The sequence below is a fragment of the Bison bison genome, unplaced genomic scaffold (assembly GCF_000754665.1).
Source record: "Bison bison bison isolate TAMUID 2011002044 unplaced genomic scaffold, Bison_UMD1.0 scf7180017864460, whole genome shotgun sequence".
In the NCBI taxonomy this organism is placed as follows: domain Eukaryota; kingdom Metazoa; phylum Chordata; class Mammalia; order Artiodactyla; family Bovidae; genus Bison; species Bison bison.
Genome location: NW_011495022.1, coordinates 5938154 through 5959491, shown reverse-complemented (window position 1 = coordinate 5959491; position 21338 = coordinate 5938154). Strand labels below are relative to the sequence as shown.

The 21338-nt window shown below is 37.3% G+C and overlaps 1 protein-coding gene across 1 annotated transcript in view; it reads right to left on the bottom strand.

The window, feature by feature from the left end:
* Positions 1–21338, bottom strand: part of LOC105002944 (N-chimaerin-like) — a 98062-nt gene that overhangs the window by 30963 nt on the left and 45761 nt on the right. The window contains exons 4-5 of the mRNA XM_010859804.1: positions 5532–5820; positions 3421–3498 (exon numbers count right to left, since the gene is read on the bottom strand). Coding sequence (XP_010858106.1) covers positions 3454–3498; positions 5532–5820 — 334 coding nt within the window. The 3' untranslated portion in view covers positions 3421–3453. The remainder of the gene's footprint in view (positions 1–3420; positions 3499–5531; positions 5821–21338) is intronic.

The window sequence follows — 21338 nt, the reverse complement described above, 5'->3', positions numbered from 1 at the left end:
AGATGTAAGAGAAGCAGGTTTGATCCCTGGGTTGGGAAGATGGAGGAAATGCCATTTTCCCCAGGAGGAAATGGCAACCCACTTACAGTCACTAGGGTGGCTAAGAGTCGGACACGACTGAGTGACTTAGCATACACACTGATCACGCGGGCTCTTTCTTTTAAAAACTGTACTTGATTTCTTAAGAAGGTCATTGAGAAGAGGACAAACCCACTATGAGAAGTTCTGTATGGAAGTTATAGTCTCCTCATAAATTACTCAATTGATTTTTTAATACAAATAAGTGACGCTGGGCCCATGCGGCAGTTCTCTAAGGGTCTGTTCTCCCTGAACAACTGATCCTAACCTTGAACCAACCACACGAGAGACCTGGCAAGGGGAAGAAGGATGGACGAGGATAAAGGCAGAGTAAAGGAGAACAAGAGGAGCACAGCGTGGGGAGGAGCAAGGAAGAAAAAGAGGCCCCAGAGGCCAAGAAAACACAAAATCCAGTAATCAAATGGTTTTCTTCAGACTGTTTCATGCTGCCCACTTCTCTGATATTGTTACTTTTATAATGATTAAATTTAAGTTTGGGTTTCTTATGATTTCTACATTGAGATGATACAGAAACAGAAAATGTGCTCTATGTATTTTTAAGCAAAGTAAAAACACTGGGAAGAGTGGCTTTGTGGGAGACTAAGACAATTAGCAAACCAGACAGTCCATGCTCCGTCTGCTTTCCCAGGGGACAAAAACTCCTGTCACTTTACGAAGCTAACCAAAGAATTCCAGCAGTTATAGCATTTTTGGTAGGGCTTTCATTTCAACAAAGCTCTGTAATACGTATGCAGTCTAGGGATCCCCAAAGAAGTCTTTGAAAAAAAAAATTTAATGTACAGGAAATTCCTTAAATTATATATACACCATATATACATACCATATACACCATATTTTACATATATGTTTATATATATAAACATATCAAGAATTGCACTCATTCCAAAATTCTAGGGAAGGGAAACATGTATATACACACAGACACACATAGGTTATTTAGCTTGGTGAACTTCCATAAAACCAACAAGCTGATTTTGCCCCCTCTTGCCATCACAGGCTATCCTTATATATGAGACAGGTTTTGAGCTTAGAGGATTAATCCAAAAGGAAAGAGGTTCTGGCTAGAGTCAAGAGTTCTGACTGACTGTACGGTTTTTGAAATGCAAATTATGTATTTTATTTGACAACATGCATTATTAACAGTTACAGGAGACATTTTCAAAAGCATGGTTTTGGAGAATGTAAAGCCACATTACTAGTAAGTGCAGAATCATCACAAAACCACTGTCTGCCATAGTCCAGGACCTGTTGAAGCAAGTGCACTATATTCACTACTTGGAAGAAGAAACTGTTCTCTGTGAGGGAAGGCGAGGGTGGGATGATTTGAGAGAATAGCACTGAAACATGTACACTACCATATGTGAAAGATGACCAGTCCAAGTTTGATGCATGAAACAGGGCACTCAGAGCCAGTGCACGGGGACAGCCCAGAAGGATGGGATGGGGAGGGAGGGGGAGGGCGGTTTGGGATGCGGGACACATGTACACCCATGGCTGATTCATGTCAATGTATGGCAAAAACCACCACCAGAATATTGTAAAGTAATTAGCCTCCAATTATAATAAATATTAATTATTATTAATATTGTTAATAATAATTTAAAATAAACAAACAAAACAACCTTTTAGGGAAAAAAAATGTTATGGCCATAAAGCCATCCTGCCAGGGCTTCCCTGTTGGCCTAGTGGTTAAGAATCTGCCTTGCAATGCAAAGGACACTGGTTCAATCCCTGGCCCAGGAAGATCTCACATGCCACAGAGCAACCGAGCCTGTGTGCTACAACTACTGAACCCATGCACTGCAACTACTGAAGCCCACGTGCCTAGAGCCTGTGCTCTGCAGTAAGAGAAGCCAACACAATGAGAAGTGCGTGCTGCACCACACAGAGTGGTCCCTGCTCACTCACTGCAACTGGAGAAAACTTGTGTGTGGCAATGAAGGCCGATCACAGCCAAAATAACAAATAATAATACATGTTAAAAAAAAAATCAGTTCTAATGAGGTGGATGAAGCTGGAGCCTATTGTACAGAGTGAAGTAAGCCAGAAGGAAAAACAGAAATACAGTATACTAACGCATGTATATGGAATTTAGAGAGATGGTAACAATAACCTGGTGTGCGGGACAGCAGAGGAGACACTGATGTATAGAACAGTCTTATGGACTCTGTGGGAGAGGGAGAGGGTGGGAAGATTTGGGAGAATGACATTGAAACATGTAGAATATCATGTAAGAAACGAGTTGCCAGTCCAGGTTCGATGCGCGATGCTGGATGCTTGGGGCTGGAGCACTGGGACGACCCAGAGGGATGGTGTGGGGAGGGAGGAGGGAGGAGGGTTCAGGATGGGGAACACATGTATGCCTGTGGCGGATTCATTTTGATATTTGGCAAAACTAATACAATTATGTAAAGTTTAAAAATAAAATAAAATTAAAAAAAAAAAATCCATCCTGTCAACCTTCCACAAAAGCTCAGACACTCAACTTAAATGCCTTAAGGACTGAAAAAAACACATGTAGAATTCTCATCCTTCAATTCTAGAACAAAGAAAGACCTTAAGAGATCATCTGGCTCAAAACTTCCCAAAGTGGGTTTCATGAAACATTATTCTCCAAAATGTTCTGAATAGGGGTAAGGTGACTCAGATAAGTTTGGGAGAATTCTTGAGTGTCACAATGTACATTAGGGATTAGCAAAGCTGTACAGTCTACAGAAAAGAAATGATTAAGCTTATTTTTTTAAAAAAAAACTTCATTTTTATCAAACCTATTTGAGCACAGAACCCTTTCTGCAGTATTTATTAAAATCCTGTAAACTACTGTTTTGTAGAAAAACCCTTGTCTTATATATTGAAAAAATGAAGTTCAGACAGGTTAGGGATTTGTCTCAAGATCATACAGTTAGTAGATACACTGGAAACAGATTTCACCTTTCTAGACTTCACTTTAGTGCTCTTTCCTGTGCTGTGTTCTCATACAAAGCCTGTGCCTCCAGAAGGATCATAGACTATATAAACCAGACCATGGATGTCATCTAGTCCAGAGCCCTCTTATTTAAAGGGGGAAACACAGTCTCAAGAGAGGTGAAAAAAGCTTGCCCCAGTGACAATGCCTGTAGCAGAACCTAGCTCTTAATTCCAATGCTCGTATCCTTTCCATAACAGTATACTAGCTCCTGCAAAGCCAACATCTTCCACCTCTGAGAAAAAGGAGTGATGGATAAGGGGATTTAGCTATTCAGGACCCAGTAAAATATTTATCAAAGTGCACTTGTGTCAGTAGGTATTTTAAACCATTTAAACATGATTGTCTTTACTTACAAATGTCATCCACTGTGACAGGGAATCAATGTTTCAAGCTGTTGAACAGGTCATCATCCCTGCCCTGTTGGATGACACCTGTAAATAAAATAAATCTAGTTTTGAGTGAGTAGATTTTAAGACAACTAGATTTAAGATGCATGCAGCTTAAAACAAAGAGTAGTTTTTAAGAGATGATTCTTAATCAAGGTTTGCTGAAGATAAACACTTTCCAGGGCCAGCTATTTCACTCTATGCCACTGGCCTTCAGCACAAAAGTCCAGGTAATGATACAGGTAATATTGCCAGAATATAGAGGGCATCATGGCTCTGAGAACTAAAAGCTTCTTTCAGGCGCTAGCTATACCTCAGTCTCTTGCCTCTGTGAATATTATTTTCACTGTGTAGGAGGGGCAACCAAGGCACTATGAGGTTAAATGACTAGCCCTATGTTAATGTTAAATAACTAAGTGTCTTTAACTTGAGTCCCTTAATGTAGAAAAATGTATACAGAACACATCAACAAAGTTTATCATTAGGCTGACCCAATTTGAAAGACTTACAGACATTTAAAAAAATATTTTACAGATGTTAACTTAGAATATTCTAGACACATCTTCATAACATAATATCAGTGCTAGATATTTAAATACAAGCATTACTAAAAAAATGCCATGAATGAAAAATAAAAATGAGAAAATGGGAACTCGAGTGCAAAGAACAATATTAAATGCAGCATGCACTTAGGATTCTAAATTCTGGTTACTTCCAAAAAAGATCTGTAGTTCCTAACAAATTTAAGTATATGAAAACCATTTGCTATAGTCTATAATTTAATATGTTGGTTTCTCTGTAGCCACAAAATGCCACTCTAAGATCTGCCAGAAATTAAGATTTAGGTTGGACAATGCACATTTGAAATTTCCATTCTGTACCTAAATACTCCAAGATAATGGAAAGCATTCAATATTTCAGAATCCTGCCTTGAGGTAATATGACTGTCAGAGTAACATTCCCCTCAAACTCACATTGAGTGCTTACTTTGTGTCACAACACAAAGGACTGTGTCACAACACAACACAATCAGATACTTTGTGTCACAACACAAAGTGTCTGATTATTTTATACATACTATCTCAGTCAATCCTCCAAAACTGAATATTATTACAATTTTACAAATAAAGAACATTAAAGCACAGAGAATTTAAGTAACTTGCTGAAGTTCACGCAACTGGTAAAATGATAGAAATTACACACAAATCTATTTGGTGACAGAATCAAGCTCAAATCACTATATAATACATTTATTTAATATGGCAACTTAAGATACTCAAAAATATAAGAATTCATTAAAACAATTACAATTAGAAAACATAAAACTTTCCCAACTAAATCCCACACAATATTAAATATGAGGAAATTCTCATTCTTTTTCTTGGGGGATTAAAGGGAGACTAGGGACAATTTTCAAGGTAAAATTATTTTAATGCCAAGGAATTAAAGGTTCTGATGTTAACCTTAAATATATTACAATTAAGACAAATGAAAACCTTAAACTGTCTTTCATAATGATAGAAAAGTATATCTTCCTGATTTACTTTCTAAGTCCATAAAGAGGTAAATTCTCCTGTTACTCAAGACTGATTCTCAAAATAGTTTAACAGTTATTGAAAAACTTAATTTAACCATGTATATTTAAAAATACATGTTATCTATCAATCTTCTAAAGAAGAAAACTAATTATAAAGTAAATTACTTTTAAAGAAAACAAACTGATAGATAATGTAACCCCCTTAATTTTTTTATGTAATATAGCTTAGTACAAGTTATGCTTCTGATTAAGACTCAAACTTTTTTTACTATAAAATTTGTTGGCCATTTTTCCAACAAATGTTTAAAACTGTAAAACTGATAAAACAAGAAATAATCAGGAGTACAAAAACACACCTGACATATTTTAACTGAGTAAGAATCAGATATATGCAAAACTCAGCATCACAGAAACTAGACATTAAGGAAAAGGCACACCCTTTCCAAAGCACCAGGGAGAAGTCAATCTCTTCTGGCAATAATGGTTTTCTTATAAGGACCCCAAACAGAAGAAGATAAAGTGTGGTTTCATGGTAGCTTACCCTTTTCTCTGACACCCCATCCTGGCCTGTAGAATCTTTCTCATCAAGTGTCTCTTTCAGGACTGGCATATGTTTTTGGTATGCTGGCTCTCTGTTTAAGGTTGTGTATCCTATGTGCTCATAAATTGGGTTTATCGTCATCTTGGCAATGTATTCTGCTGCCTTGGTTTCAATATAGAGAGTAATCAATCCATCAGTCACCAGATCGTGGATGGACTCAAAGCGCTTCTCCCCAACAAAGTGCTTTCCATCGTAGTAGAGCCTGAAGTTTCTGGTTTGACTTCCAAATCTGCCTCAATGAAATGGGAAAGATGTTTTTAAGAAAAGTAAGCAAGTGAATTCTTTCTGAAAAAAAAATTTAAAACTATTGCTCTGTGTGTGTCTTCTTTGTTTGTTTAAATAAACTGTGGCTAATCTCTATGAATCGTCTGGAATATGGAAAGTTAAACTTCTGAACACAAAGAATGAATTTGCATCAATGAGGGATAATTAGACCAAAGCAGGCCTACCCTAGAAGGTAAACTTTGTTCTTATTTATCTTTTTAAGCCACTTCATTATGACTCTAGGAAAAACAGTGGAAAATAAACCTCATATACTATTAGAACACAGTCAATAATCAACTGGTCAACTATATATGACATTTCTGTATTAGCATGTTCTTTCCAAGTTGATCAGTAAAAGTATTCAATATACTTCGGATCCCAGCATTCATGTCTTTTAGTGGGAAAGCACCACTAAGGGCTCACCTAGGTGTGATGCCAGCAATCATTTAAAGAAGAGCTGATTCCAGAACCTGAGTCATAGGTAGAGCAAGATGGCATAGAAACACACTTATGCTATTTTGAGCCGTGGGTTAAGGACACACTCTTCTCTTTTACATAGTCATCCTTCTGTCTGCATGCTGAGTCTGGGCAAGAGATGCTTGGAATACATACAGGGCATATAAGTCATAAACTACTGGACTCGAGAAATTCTATTTTTACTTCAGAGTCACATTTCAGTGGCATTTAAAAAAAAACTGAAGACGAATGGTTTATGATAATTTCAGTATTTTGCTTCCTGCGGTAAACCTCAGAAATGGATCCAAGTTGGCACAACTAGCCTAATGTCCTTCCAAGATGACAAAGACAAGAATATGCACTGACTTTAATAAAAGCTGATGCCAAAAGGCACTAAGGGCCATCTCACAGTCTCTGGAAGATAGCCCTGGGTGAGCCTAATTTAAAACCAAACAAATCAGAAAGGATATATTTAATTTCACTGTTAAAAATACACAGAACAGAAATGAACTAAACACTAAATTAATAGCTGTTTAAGTGTTTAAATAGAACTGCAAACTTATGCAACAATACTATTCTGGTATAGGTTACATTTCAAGAAGACAGAAGTGAGAATTTTCTTAAGATTTCAGTTTAAATGTGCCCTACAAAATGAATCATTTTTTTTTTTTTAATAATGGCCTGAGGTATCTCTGATTCTGTCATTCAAATTAGACTTTAATAGTTATTTAATATAGAACCCAATATTCTATACATGCTGGTCCTTCTTCTAAAATAAAACTGATCTAGCTTTTGGTTCTTTAAAAGCAATTAAATTTTAGTTTATATTCAAGTGAATGATCCATGTAATTCCACTTCCCATTCTCATTTTCCTCTAACGTTAAAGAGAGATTTCTCCCAAGTAAATTTCCCTTATGATGTATGTCTAAAAAGTTGGAAGGTAAAATTTCTATACCAAAGTTAAATATACACTTTTTTTGAGTTAAATGCACTGCTTTTATTATTTCCTCTTCACTAATATTCACTGTTACTGCAAAATAAACATAGAAAGCCACTTTATAATTTTTGTAAGGTTCATACAGCAATAAACACAGTATTGTTTAACATTAAGCTCTTTTATATTTCACTTGCATTCAAGGCAGTTCAGTAAGGGATTAGACCATTTTATTCCACAGGGGCTTAAGATTTTACAAAATTACAAATAAGCAGTTTCACAATGTGCATGGCACTTAAAGACCATCTAAGCAACGGTGGCAGGTGTTTGTCACTCAACTGTCTTCTGAAATCTGCTAAGTATGGGAGCAGAGGGAAGAAGGGAAGATGGCTGAACTGGCCTCACAGGGGTGGGATGGTTAACTGAAAAAGTGGAAATCTAAGGTTAGACTTCTTGACCTTTTACAATGAAGCTCTTTCCAAGCCATTCAAGGAGGGGTTTCCTGGCTACTTCTATGTTATTGGGCAAAAAAGTCTAAGTAAGTTTGTTCTCAACTTAGTGACTTTAAGAGATTGTGTGCATGATTCCCAACTTCCAAAACAAAGACAAGACGAAATGCTGAATTTTTACAAGTTTATCTTTAGGTGGTTTTCTAAAAAATGATTATAATAATATACATGACCTTATTCATATACAGAAAAGTTACATTTCTATACAGTGATACATGAAACCAAGTCAGTCCAGTATCCCCCTCACATTATGAAAACCAAGAAACTCAATGTTTAACAAGATCGAACATATACACTCAAACCCACATAAGATCTGAGTTATTGTTTATGTCCCAGTACAAAAGACCTTTGCAGTCTTGAAAGAGGGTTTGGACAGGGGAAGGCAAGTCCTGGTTCCTTTGTGTTTAACAAAAAACTTCAGGCTTTTGCATCAGACAAATTAAGTTTATATCCTGGGATCTGCCACTCAGTGAGGAGATTTTGGGAAAATCATTCTTCAGATTCTGCACCAAGATACAGGAATAACATTACTCTATACAAAGTAACATTACTTGACTGTGAGGATTACATAAGAATATTTAAGATAAAGTTACATACAGTTAACCCTTGAACAACACAGGTTTGAACTGCACTGATGACTTGGGTTTTTTCAACAGTAAATCCTATAGCAAGCACTACATTATCTGAGGCTGGCTGAATCCGCAGATCTGATAGTGGATATCACAGATAGAGAGGGCCAACTGTAAGTGATATGTGGATTTTCACTGAGCAGAGGGTAGGCATCCCTATTCACGACACTGTTCAAGGGTCAACTATAGATAGTAGGTTCAACTGCAGTCTCCTGTCTCCTTTGTTAGCTTAGACTTCTGCAGAGAATAACAGAATGATTATCAAATAATAAAGTAAAACAAAAGTTATTCAATAATAGGTACTGAAGTAAAACTGGTTGTGTAGGAACATCTGCACTGGTTGACTTTACAGCCAATGAAAGGCAAAGAGGAGTTCCTTGTGAGTTTTTTCACTCAGGATGCCCCAGGTTTATACTATGTGGTTAACTGAGTGGAACTATAAACAGAGCACAAAGAGGGGAGGAGAGAAGCTGGAAGAGTCCTTCCACAGGGCCTTGGGAGTCAGGTTTCCAATTTCAGAGAAAAGAGGTCAGTATATATACTTGTATTGAAAGCAGGATGTTTTAAATGGACCCAGCGATAACTCTGGTGGCTCAGACAGTAAAGAATCTGCCTGCAATGCAGGAGACCTGGGTTTGATCCCTGGGTTGGGAAGATCCCCTGGAGAAGGGAATGGCAACCCACTCCAGTATTCTTGCCTGGAGAATCTCATGGACAGAGGCACCTGGCAGGCCCTGATCCATGGGGTCACAAAGAGTCAGACATGACAGAGACTCACACACACACACACACACACACACACACTGACTCTTGAAAGCAGAGTATTAATTTGTAAAACCTGTTAATGCTAAACCATTTTCCCTTAATGTTTATAGGAAAATATTCTTTTCATCTTTTCATATATTCACCCTCTGCTTCTGCCCTTATTTTTAAATAGCTGTTCATTTTTTGATGAACGTGTTCAAAACTGTATAGGTCCAACTCTCACCTAGATAGACTTCAACAAGATGAAAATCTGTTTTCTCCAAAGTGGCACTGCAGCTAACAGAAAAGAAAGACCAGAATAATCTGTTCTGTACTGCTACTGCTATACATAATTATGACTTTCTACAAAGAATGCCTTTTTATCCAGTGACTTCAGGTTTTGGTTTTCATGTTTTGAAAAACTGTTTTAATGCTGTGCCCATTTACATTCAGATGAATTTCAAAATACATAATTCTAAGAACTTTAAAAAGTGAACAGAACCCTTAATACCATCCTTTCTATTTTTTAGCAAGTAAACTGCACTTACAAAAGAAAAACTCAGTCTAGAGGTACAAAATGATGAAAACAGATACAAAGAATGACCTTTGGGGTCTTACTTTACTTTTTTCTGAAATAAAGAATTAGTTGTGATTTGAGCCCAAAGTATTGGGAAGTATCTCTTCAAAGGAAAGCTCTAAGCTAACAGATGTTTCCTGTTAACAAACAGAAAACAAAACATATACAACACATTTATCTAAGTTAACAATAAAATGTTAGAACTATTTCCAGAAACCAACATACAAAAACAATTTTATTTATCATAAATACATATTTGTATATTTTTATTAGAGTCAAAGAAGCTAGTAGTAAAATATCTCATAAATTCTTCTAATCATAAACATACTCTTGGAAGAAGGTTAAAAGAGAGACAAGAATATGAGGAGGCGTTCACTTGAATACTAAAAATGAATTTAAATTAACTAAGAAAGGCTGAGGGAGAGAGAACATAGCTATACACAATTTCAAAATATTTTCTCCATCTAAAACTTTTGTTAGGATACTACTTTTTTCCTATCTTGCTATACAATTCTGGATGGCAAAATGGGACAAAATATTAAGATATGTGAACTCAACGATGATATTCCCTTGGCAAAATAAATCATCCTGAGGAAAGGAGCAGACCAGTGTATCTAACTAAACCTTCAAAGGTGGCACCAGGCAGCTCTGGAAGCTGGAACTGATATGGAAGAATTATTGCAGAAGATCTGTTTAAGAAACAGATATGCCCTCACATTCCCCAATCTTGTCCCCTTCCCCACGCAGGTGGAAGACTTGAGCTCTGTTCTCTGGATAGCAAATCAAGGAGATTTTGAACTGAGGAACACCAGACAGATTGGAAAGCAGAGAGATCATCCTGTAAACTAAGTGAGTTTTAAACACTGAAGACTGAGACTTCATCTCTCTTTCCTTAAAAAAAGAATGGAAGATTCTTCCCTGGGAAATCTTATCAGCTCAGCTGAAAACACATAAAAGAGAGACATCATCCTATATTTGGGAGGCTTCCCTCAAGCTCTCAGAACTACTAGTCAACTTTTTAGTTTTTATTTGCCTCAAGATATTTTCTAATTTCCCGTGTGATTTCTCCTTTGACCCAAGAGTGTGCTGTTTAATTTCTACACGTCTGTGAATTTTCCATTTTTCCTACTGCTTGACTTCTAATTTCATTTCATTGTGACTGGAAAAGATTTTTGGTATGATTCAGTTTTCTTACATTCCTTAAGATGTGTCTGGTGACCAACATGTGATATATGGATGTTCTCCGTGTGCTTGAGAAGAACGTGTATTCTGCTGCTGTTGGATGAGTGTTCTGTACAGGTCTGTTAGGTCCAACTGATGTATAGTGTTGTTCCAGTCCTTCCTTTTCTTTCCTGTCTAGTTCTATTCATTTAGTGCCAAATAAACTTAAATTATGAGCAGTAGGCTGAGGATCAACTGATATCTGAGGAAAATCTCTTTGATGAAGGATAAAGGCAAACAAATGGAATCAAAACAAGCTGAAACAAACCAAAAGATGACAATATTTTTTAAATTATCAGTATGCTAAAAGAAACAAAGTAGGAAAGTTCATATTTCTATTCTTGAATAGGATTCAGCAAGAAGTATTAGGATGCTACAGAAAAGGAACAATGTAGGATACAAAAATAAGCAGAAAAAGAAAATATAACATAAATGAAAAATTTAAAGAAGAAATAAAAGATAAAGTTGAGAAGATATTTAAGAAGAACAAAATGACAAACATGAAAAATAGAAGAAAAATAAGATAATCAATCCAGGAAGTCCAACATCTAGGTAACAGGAGCTCTGAAAAGAGAATGGAGAAAATAAAAGGGGAAGAAATCTAAAAGGTAATTCAGGAAAATTTATCACAACTGAAGAATAAGTTTACGTAATGGAAAAAAATAGGCCCATATCAAAAGGGTAAACATGAAAAGATGCTCAAAGAGTGGTCCAGTAAATACAAATTAAATCTTCATAATGGTGAGCTTTTGTAACTCAGACATATTAGCCACTGGCAAGGATATAGAGCAGCTAATAATACCAATACCTGGCATACTTTTTAACAAAATGGTTTAAAATGATCCAGTAAATTTGAATATATGTATACCTATGACATAACAACTTTATTCCTATGTAATACTCCATACAATATAAATGACTATGTGCTCTAGGAAAGAAATACACAAACAGCAGGAGCAATGCTAAAAATGCCTAAACCTTGAAACCACATAAATTCCCAATACAACAAAAAAAATCCTGTGGTATACATACTGTGGTGGTTAATTTTCTAGGTTAACTGGAAGGGTGTTTTCAGATGAGACTCACATTTAAATCAGTGAACTTTGAGTAAAGCAGATTACTCTCCATAATTGGGTGGGTATTAGTCAATTGAAGACCTAAATAGAACAAAATGACTGGCCTTGAAGCAATCTTTCTGAGGGAATTCTCCAGAAGACTGCCACTGGACTTTGCATCATCTGCTCTCCTGGGTCTCAGGCCTGCGTGCCCACACTGCAGACTTAGACTTGCCAGCCTCCACAATCATGTGAGCAGGTTTCTTGAGGTAAGTCTCCTTCCATATACATACACATCCTATTGGTTCTGTTAGGAGAACCCTGACTAATACAATAAAATACTATATAACAAGGAAAACATATATGCAACAATCTGAATGAATTTAAAAAATATGTTGGGAAAAAAATAACATGTCACAAAACAGCACATACAGTGTGATTCAATTATATAAAGACCAAAAGCAGGCAAAATTCAACTGCATTATATCAGAATGTGTATGTGGATGGTAATTCTATAAACAGAAGCATGAAAAAGATAATTATAAAGTGAGTCTAGTGGTTAACGGCGGTGAGGAAAGTAGAGATAATTATAAGAAAGCAAAACATAAGAACCTTCTGGAAAGTGAAGTGAAGTCGCTCAGTCGTGTCTGACTCTTTGCGAACCCATAGATTGCAGCCCAAGACACTCCTCTGTCCATGGGATTTTCCAGGCGAGAATAGTGGAGTGGGTTGCCATTTCCTTCTCCAGGGGATCTTCCCAACCCAGGGATCGAACCTGCGTCTCCCACATTGTAGGCAGACACTTTGCCGTCTGAGCCACCAATGGTAGTCCAAAGTCTGGACTACCGTTAAAGTATAATACTTGATTGGTAGGGATTATGTAAGTGTATGTATATTTAAATGTAATCTATTTTAATACTGTACACATAAGTTTTATGTATTTTTATATGGTTTACTTTATAGTAAATTTGTACAAAGAAGGAATTCTCTGGTGGCCCAGAGGCTAGGACTCTGCACGTCCACTGCAGGGGACACAAGCTCAATCCCTGGTCAGGAAACTAAGATCCCTCATGCCACCATGATATGGCAAAAATATTTTTTTTGTTTAAAGAATAAAAGCATAGAACATAGCATCCACACGAAACTCAAAGACCTTACCTTGAAAGAGAAAGCAACAAGAAACAGATTCCTTATAAGTGCTTTACATGGAATCTAAGAATATAAATTTAGTAAGAGAATTCAATGCTCAGCTTTTAAAATAGTGACATGAAAAACATTATACAGCTGAGAGAAACTAAGTATCAAAATACTATTACTATAAATCCAATAAATGACTAGAAATGGTAGGGCATAGAATCAACAAGACTAAAAATGGCGGCATGGAGGTAAGACCTGAAGAAACATACTCAGAGTAGTAAAATAAAACAGCACATCAATTATGGGGTAGACGACACACACAGAGGGCTTCCCAGGTGGCTCAGACAGTAGAGAATCTGCCTGCAATGCAGGAGATGTGGGTTCAATCCCTGGGTCAGCAAGATCCCCTGGAGAGGAAATGGAAACCCACTCCGATATTCCTGCCTGGGAAATCCCATGGACAGAGGAGCCTGGTGGAGCCCCCCTACAATCCAGGAGGGCCATGAAAGAGTTGGACAGGACTAAGCCACTAAACAACAACAAACACAGAAGATTAAGAAAATACAACATTAAAAAACGCCCCTGAGGTTCAGATGGCAACAAACAGAACAGAAAACTTAGGCAGAAATATAATTTGGGAAATATTCCAGGAGGAAAAGAACTAAATCTCAAGAAGAAAGAGTACATTGTCTGATGGATAAGTTTATTAAAGAATTATCAACATTAAAATATGTCCTAGTTTAAGCTACTAAATTTGAAAAACAAAGAATTTTCAGATCACCAGGCAGGAAACAGTCCATATAGGGGTGGAGGGTGGGGCTGGGGGGGAGGAGGAGGAAGACTGTTTCCAGATTTCTCTACAGTAACAATAAATGTCAAAAAACAGAGATGTGATAACCATACAGCGAGGATACTCTATCCAGACAAGCCATTCTTTAAAGACACCAGGAAGACACTCCTGATAATAAAGGCATATGTTCATTTCAAAAACAATGTTTAGAAGTCAATGAATGGGGCCTTCCTTGGTAGCTCAGCAGTAAAGAATTCACTTGTCAATGCAGGAGACATGAATTTGATCCCTGATCCAAAAAGATCCCACATGCCGCACAGCAACGAAGTCTGTGTGCCACAACTACTAAGTCTTGCTCTAGAGCCCAGCAGGCACAATTACGGAAGCCCATACGCCTTAGAGCTTGTGCCCTGCAACAAGAGAAGTCGCTGTGCAGTGAGAAGCCAGAGCACGACAACTAGCTGGTAGCCCTCGCTCTCTATAACTAGAAAAAAGCCCACATGGTAATGAAGAGCCAGCACAGCCAAAAATAAATACATAAAATTTTAAAATATATGTATACACTTTAAAAAATAAGTCAGTGAATGATAATATTAACTTGGGGTATTTTTAAATATTGATACCTTTTAGAGTTCCCTAGTGGTCCAGTAGCTAAGACTGTGAGCTCCTAATGCAGGGGGCCCAGGTTTGATCCCTGGTCAGGGAACTAGATCGCATATGCTGCAAGACCTGGCACAGCCAAATAAATAAATATTTAAAGTAAAAGGTTGATATCTTTAAGAAATGTCTAGGATTTTACTTATATTAATAAATGACCATCCCTCACAAAGGAACTACATGTATTAGAATTTCACTTCCATGAAATCCATGAACCTTTCTTATTTATGAACTGCTGGATGAATTCCTCTATGTCTTTAGGATACCAGTTAACAGAACTATTAGAATGAAAACAAATCCAAGCAAAGACTTGATAAGGAGGGTTGGTCTTGAAGACCTGTCCCACCATACTAACTGGTCTTCAAGAGGCCCCCAAAGTTCCTTAAATGCAGGGAGAAGCTTATCCCCTGGTAAAATCTCTTTACCATACAATTTTAGTGATAGTATTTTGAATCTTAAATTTGTAAAATCGCTCTTTACTCATCTCTTCCTCCTGTACCTACTCATTCTTCAGTCAGTTCAGTTCAGTTGCTCAGTCATGTCCGACTCTTTGAGACCCCATGAATCATAGCACGCCAGGCCTCCCTGTCCATCACCAACTCCTGGAGTTTACTCAAACTCATGTCCATTGAGTAGGTGATGCCATCCAGCCATCTCATCCTCTGTCATTCCCTTCTCTTCCTGCCCCCAATCCCTCCCAGCATCAGAGTCTTTTCCAATGAGTCAACTCTTTGCATGAGGTGGCCAAAGTACTGGAGTTTCAGCTTTAGCATCAGACCTTCCAATGAACACCCAGGACTGATCTCCTTTAGAATGGACTGGTTGGATCTCCTTGCAGTCCAAGGGACTCTCAAGAGTCTTCTCCAACACCATAGTTCAAAAGCATCAAATCTTTGGTGCTCAGTTTTCTTCACAGTCCAACTCTCACATCCATACATGACCACTGGAAAAATCATAGCCTTGACTAGACCTAGGACCTTTGTTGGCAAAGTAATGTCTCTGCTTTTGAATATGCTATCTAGGTTGGTCATAACTTTCCTTCCAAGGAGTAAGTGTCTTTTAATTTCATGGCTGCAGTCACCATCTGCAGTGATTTTGGAGCCCAAAAAAATAAAGTCTGACACTCTTTCTACTGTTCCCCCATCTATTTCCCATGAAGTGATGGGACCAGATACCATGATCTTAGTTTTCTGAATGTTGACTCATTCTTACCAACCCCCAAATTCCTCATTCTATCATAATCTCTTATTAATTAATGATCATTATACAGAATGTCAGGGGTAAGTCAATGGATGTCAGAGTCAAAAACATGCACAAGTAACACTGCTTTCCCTTGTAACAGAGGCAGTGATGTTGTGTTTTATACTGACAAGTGATGCAGTGATGTTGTATTTTATACTGACGAGTGACGCAGTGATGTTGTGTTTTATACTGACGAGTGACTAAGACTGGGAAAAATAATTTACTTAGGTATATGTCAGTATCATTACTCCTGAAAGAAGGTATATGTATAAGTTTGCACCATCACAGAAACATGTCTAAATTTCAATCAACTGTTCAACTTGATAGCTAACTAAAGTACAATGAAAGATTTGAAAATGAGAATATGTTAAAATAAATGCATATAATACAATGAAAAATATATGAAAGAAAACCAGGTGACAATTTTCTGGAACTGTAATATTAGCTTGGCAAAGCTATTAGTTAATAATGTGCTTTTACTGAGCCTTACCTATACCTATTGGTTCATCTGCCGATCACAAAATAAAAATGTATGTTGAATGAATAAAGTATAAGAACTCCGGCTTCCCCTACTTTAAAAAAAACCTTAAGATTGAAAGATAAAACTCTGGAGACAGAAAAGATCTTTGTGATTGTCCTGTTGTTGTTCAGTTGCTCAGTTGTGTCTGACTCCTTGCGACCCCATGGACTGTAGCACCAAGCTTCCCTGTCCTTCACTATCTCCTGGAGTTTGCTCAAACTCATGTCCATTGAGTCAACGGTGCATCCAAGCATGTCATCCTCTGTCATCCCCTTCTCCTCCTGCCCTCAATCTTTCCCAGCATCATGGTCTTTTCCAATGAGTCAGCTCTTTTCATCAGGTGGCCAAAGTACTGGAGTTTCAGCTTCAGCATCAGTCCTTCCAGTGAATATTCAGGGCTGATTTCCTTTAGGTTTGACTGGTTTGATCTCCTTGGTGTCTAAGGGACTCTCAAGAATCTTCTCCAGGACCACAGTTCAAAAGCATCAATTCTTTGGTGCTCAGCTTTCTTGATGGTCCAACTCTCACATCCACACATGGCCACTGGAAGGCCTGCAGGTCCCACTCAGACCTTCAGATACAGAATCTTGTTAACAAGATTCTGAGGTGATTCTTATGTGGATTAAAGTTAAGAGAAAGATAAGTCTACTCCAACTCCCTCATAATATAGATGAAACAATTAAGAGATCCAAGCTCCTAAAACTGTAAAATAGGCAGGCTAATATACACAAACCAACAATTCCAAAGAAAACAAATAAAAAAAAAACCCAATCCATTGTTTAGAGACTGCTTTACAGTCTCTCCCTGGAAGCCCAACCTGATTTCATGTACGCCATTCTCCCCAATCATCTCTAAGCATGATCAAATCAATATGTTCCCCCAGCAAACTTATCAACTTTCTCATCTCTTCCACACCTTTAGAAAGTCATTCCTATCTAATATCCCCTAACAGAATCACCACCTACCCAGTCAACCCTGTCAAAACTTTCATAACTACCTGAGAGTCTTCGAACTCCTTCTACATTTAAACTTTATTTATTGATCTTTTTGAATATATGTAGACTCCACCCATTCTTCCTACAGCTACCAAGGTTTATCCCAAGACAGATCCTATCACATCACTTTCTGTCTTAAAAATTGTTAATGGTTCATTACAGTTGAACAGACTCAGTAAAGACTTCATTAATACTTTCCCTTAAGTTGACCAGCTATATGTAAAAAAAAAAGTATACTAAAAAATGCATGTAACAACAGAATTGCCAAAATATAAGCAGATTCCTAGAGTTCTGTCTGGTGTAACACATCTGCTCTCAGTGTAATGATGTGGATAACAAGAACTCCTTTCCATATCAACACTGGGAGTAAATAAATAAAATACAATCTTCTAAATGTAGTAAATCAATTATAGTATCTTCTGTTACCCTCAGTTTTCATTTTACTATTAAATCAGAGAAAGTATTATGTCTAGTCAATGCTCAGATGGTAAAGCGTCTGCCTACAATGTGGGAGACCTGGGTTCGATCCCTGGGTTGGGAAGATCCCCTGGAGAACGAAATGGCAACCCACTCAGGTACTCTCGCCTGGAAAATCCCACGGACGGAGGAGCCTGGTAGGCTACAGTCCATGGGGTCGCAAAGAGTCGGAAGTATCGTACACACATCATAATCTTATCAAAACCAGGGAAGATCTGGAAACATCAGTCTATTTGTATAACAAAGACAGATTTGGCTTATTCAAAAGTTGGTGACCAGTCCGACTAAAAGTTTATTAAAATATTGTTTCCAAGAGCCTATAACTTCAGGATAAAGTCACACTACTATAAAGGTTTACAAAAGCATAGAGTTATAAATATGTGTTAATGCTTGATAAGTGTGGGGGGCGGTACAAACACAAACTTGCATGTTCATATATGTTTTCCAGCTTCTTACTATTTAATTCCTTTAAACAACAAAATGTTTTTATTTAGTCATTTCTGTATAAACTACACAATACTAAGTATTACAGACTATGATTCAATGTTTTTCTTGAAGGTTCAGGTTTATTACAATGACTGTACTACTAAAATTTTGGTGTCTGAATACAGAAATATCACAGAGGCTATTGTAGTGTATTGAGTTGCCTTACCCTGATCTACATGGCCCCTAATTATTGAACTTACAGTTCTTAAATCTAACTTTATATTTTAAAAATCTGGGACTTCCCTGAGGATCCAGAGGCTAAGACTGAGTGCTCCCAATGCAGGAGACCCAGATTTGATCCCTGGTCAGGGAACTAGAACCCATTTGCCACAACTAAGAACTGGTGCAGCCAAATAAAACAAATAAATACAAAAAAAATAAAAATTCTTCTTTGCAGGTTATCACCTGTGCTCATCTTTTAATTCACTACTTAATCTGCAGTAAGCTTGGAAAAAAGACACAAGGGTTTAAAAATATTTTATATAAAGCTAGATTAAATAGATTATAGTGGGGATTCCTGAGCATTCTTTCACTATAAACATACAGGCTCTGTGCAACTATTTAGCCCCTCAAAGGCACTTCCCAGCCTCTTGGCTATACTTTGGAGACCTGGGGTTACCAACCGTCTGACCATCAGATAAGTAGGATGCTACTGTAGATGAGCAGAGACTGGCCTAAATTTGCTTATAGCTTTAAGTTTATTACCTAGAGGTCATTAACAATCTGCAAATTACTACATTAAATGTATCATAAAATGCCTTGCTTTAAAAATCAATTTATTAATATATAATTTATGGACAATAAACTGTACCCATTTAATGTGGATAATTAAAAGAGTTTTGACAGATGCTATTACCACAGTCAAGATTCAGCAACATTTTTAATACCCCCAAAAGTATCTTCATGTTCTTTTGTAGCCTATACCTCTATCTCTTGTCCTACTCAATGACTTATTTGCTTTTGGTCACTATAAATTTCTATTGTTTTATGTAAATGGAATCACACAGCACAAACCCCTTTGTGTTTGAATGTCTCGGTTCCTACCAAGAAGATTCACTTTAAACTGATGGATATTGTTCTCATAAGATTTTAAATACAACTAGACCAGGATTTTAGTAATGGAAAGCAATAAAGCAAATTTGTAATTGCTTTGTTTCTAAAGTTGTTCTTAAATATTTTAATATCTCCAATAATATTAGGCATCAGATATAACCAACCTGCTGGCCAGAAAAAAAAAAGAATCATCAATATAGTTATGGTTGGTACTTGTTGACTTTTAATGGCTAGTAAGAGCTTAGAATGTAATACATAATGTATCTGTATGTATTCATTTTAATAACACAATTTAATATTTGAGTGTTATGTGCAACACACTATGTATGCACGCATGCTGAGTTGCCCAGTTGTGTCCAACTCTTTGCAATGCCATGGACCATAGCACACAAGGCTCCTCTGTTCATGGGATTTCCCGGTAATCCCATACTGGAGTGACTTGCCACTTCCTACTCCAGGGGATCTTCCTGACTCAGGGATCAAACCTGTACCTCTTGCATCTCCTACACTGGGAGGCAGATTCTTTACCACTGAGCCACCTGGGAAGTCCCACACACTATGCATTATCCCAAATAATCCTTCCAATACATATGAGGTATTACTATTATAACTCATTTTATGATTAAAAAAACTGGGCTTTAAGGAGATAAATAATTTGTCCAAAGTCATACAGAAAATGCTGGAACCAGAGTTTGACTCCAGGACTGTCTGACTGCAAAACCATGTTCTGAACCATTGACCACATACTGATTTAAAAAAACAGGTCCAAAGCCCAATAATTAGGTCAAATGTATTTCTAAGAGTAATACAGCTAAGGAAACAATAAATAGAGCAATAAAGCAATAAATAGAACGAAAAATGGATTTCTTCAATTCCTTATTTTTATAAATAACTATATCATAGGGAAGTATTCTAAGTCTGAAAATTATCCAATGCAATTTTATTAAATTAAATAAAAATTTGAAGAAACCAACATGAAGAAGAGTTATTGCCCTGGAGAACCTCAGTTCACCTGTAAAGATAAACAGACACGTAAACAGATTATTACTGTGGATAGTACCTTGTTCCTAGGGATACTCAAGGAATACATGAAGATCTTTTCAGAAAATAAACTAAAAACCATGTGATCAACAATATCAGGTATCAATGAATCATTAGAGACTGAAATATAACCCTGAACATTAGGTACCATTCATAAAAATAAAAACAACTCAGCCATAAATAGATTTCTGCGTGAGCCTAAAAACCTGGCAGCAAACATCTATTAGAATCCTTAGGGAAATTTCGAAAGATCTAGCAAGAGGAGTCAATCTGTGGCTTGGAGAATGACCACAACTGATAGTGGAAGCAGAGCCAAAACCCAACACAATTGTCTGAAACAGGCAGATGGGGAGCAGGAGGAGAGAGGAACGCTCACTGAGAAGGATGACAAGAGCCATAGGGCAACTATTTTAATCTGGGGATAACATGAGACATTCAGAGGAGAGTTGTTCTAGGCTCAGGGAAAACAGGACAATGTAAAAAGTGTGGGTAGGTAGGATGACAAACTAGAAGAAGCATTTAACATATTTAATGAGATAAGCATGTGTGTAAAAGGTACCCAAGAACAACATGGAGGAACAGGAAGTTCTAGCCCTCATTCCCTCAGAGAGACACAGAATTAACAACAATTTATGGACCAGAAGTCTTTTATGAGAACTCTAAAAACTGTTTAAGAAACTGCAGTAGCCCCAAGTGAGTGCAAAACCAAGAAGAGCTGCACTGTAAGCAGAGTTAAGAAGAGATGATGTATTTTATCCATGATTGCCCCTTCCCCAAGTCAGCACAGCTCAGCCTGGCTTGTGGCTTGTCTAGGTTACACCTAGAGGTGGAGGAGGAGGCACGAGAAGAGGACAAGAGTGGACCTGTGTCTAGCATTCTGGCTTTTCAGAGGGTTGCCCAAGGGATGGGCTACTATCTCGCCTGATTGTGTCCTAACAGAACTGGTACAGTCTGGATACC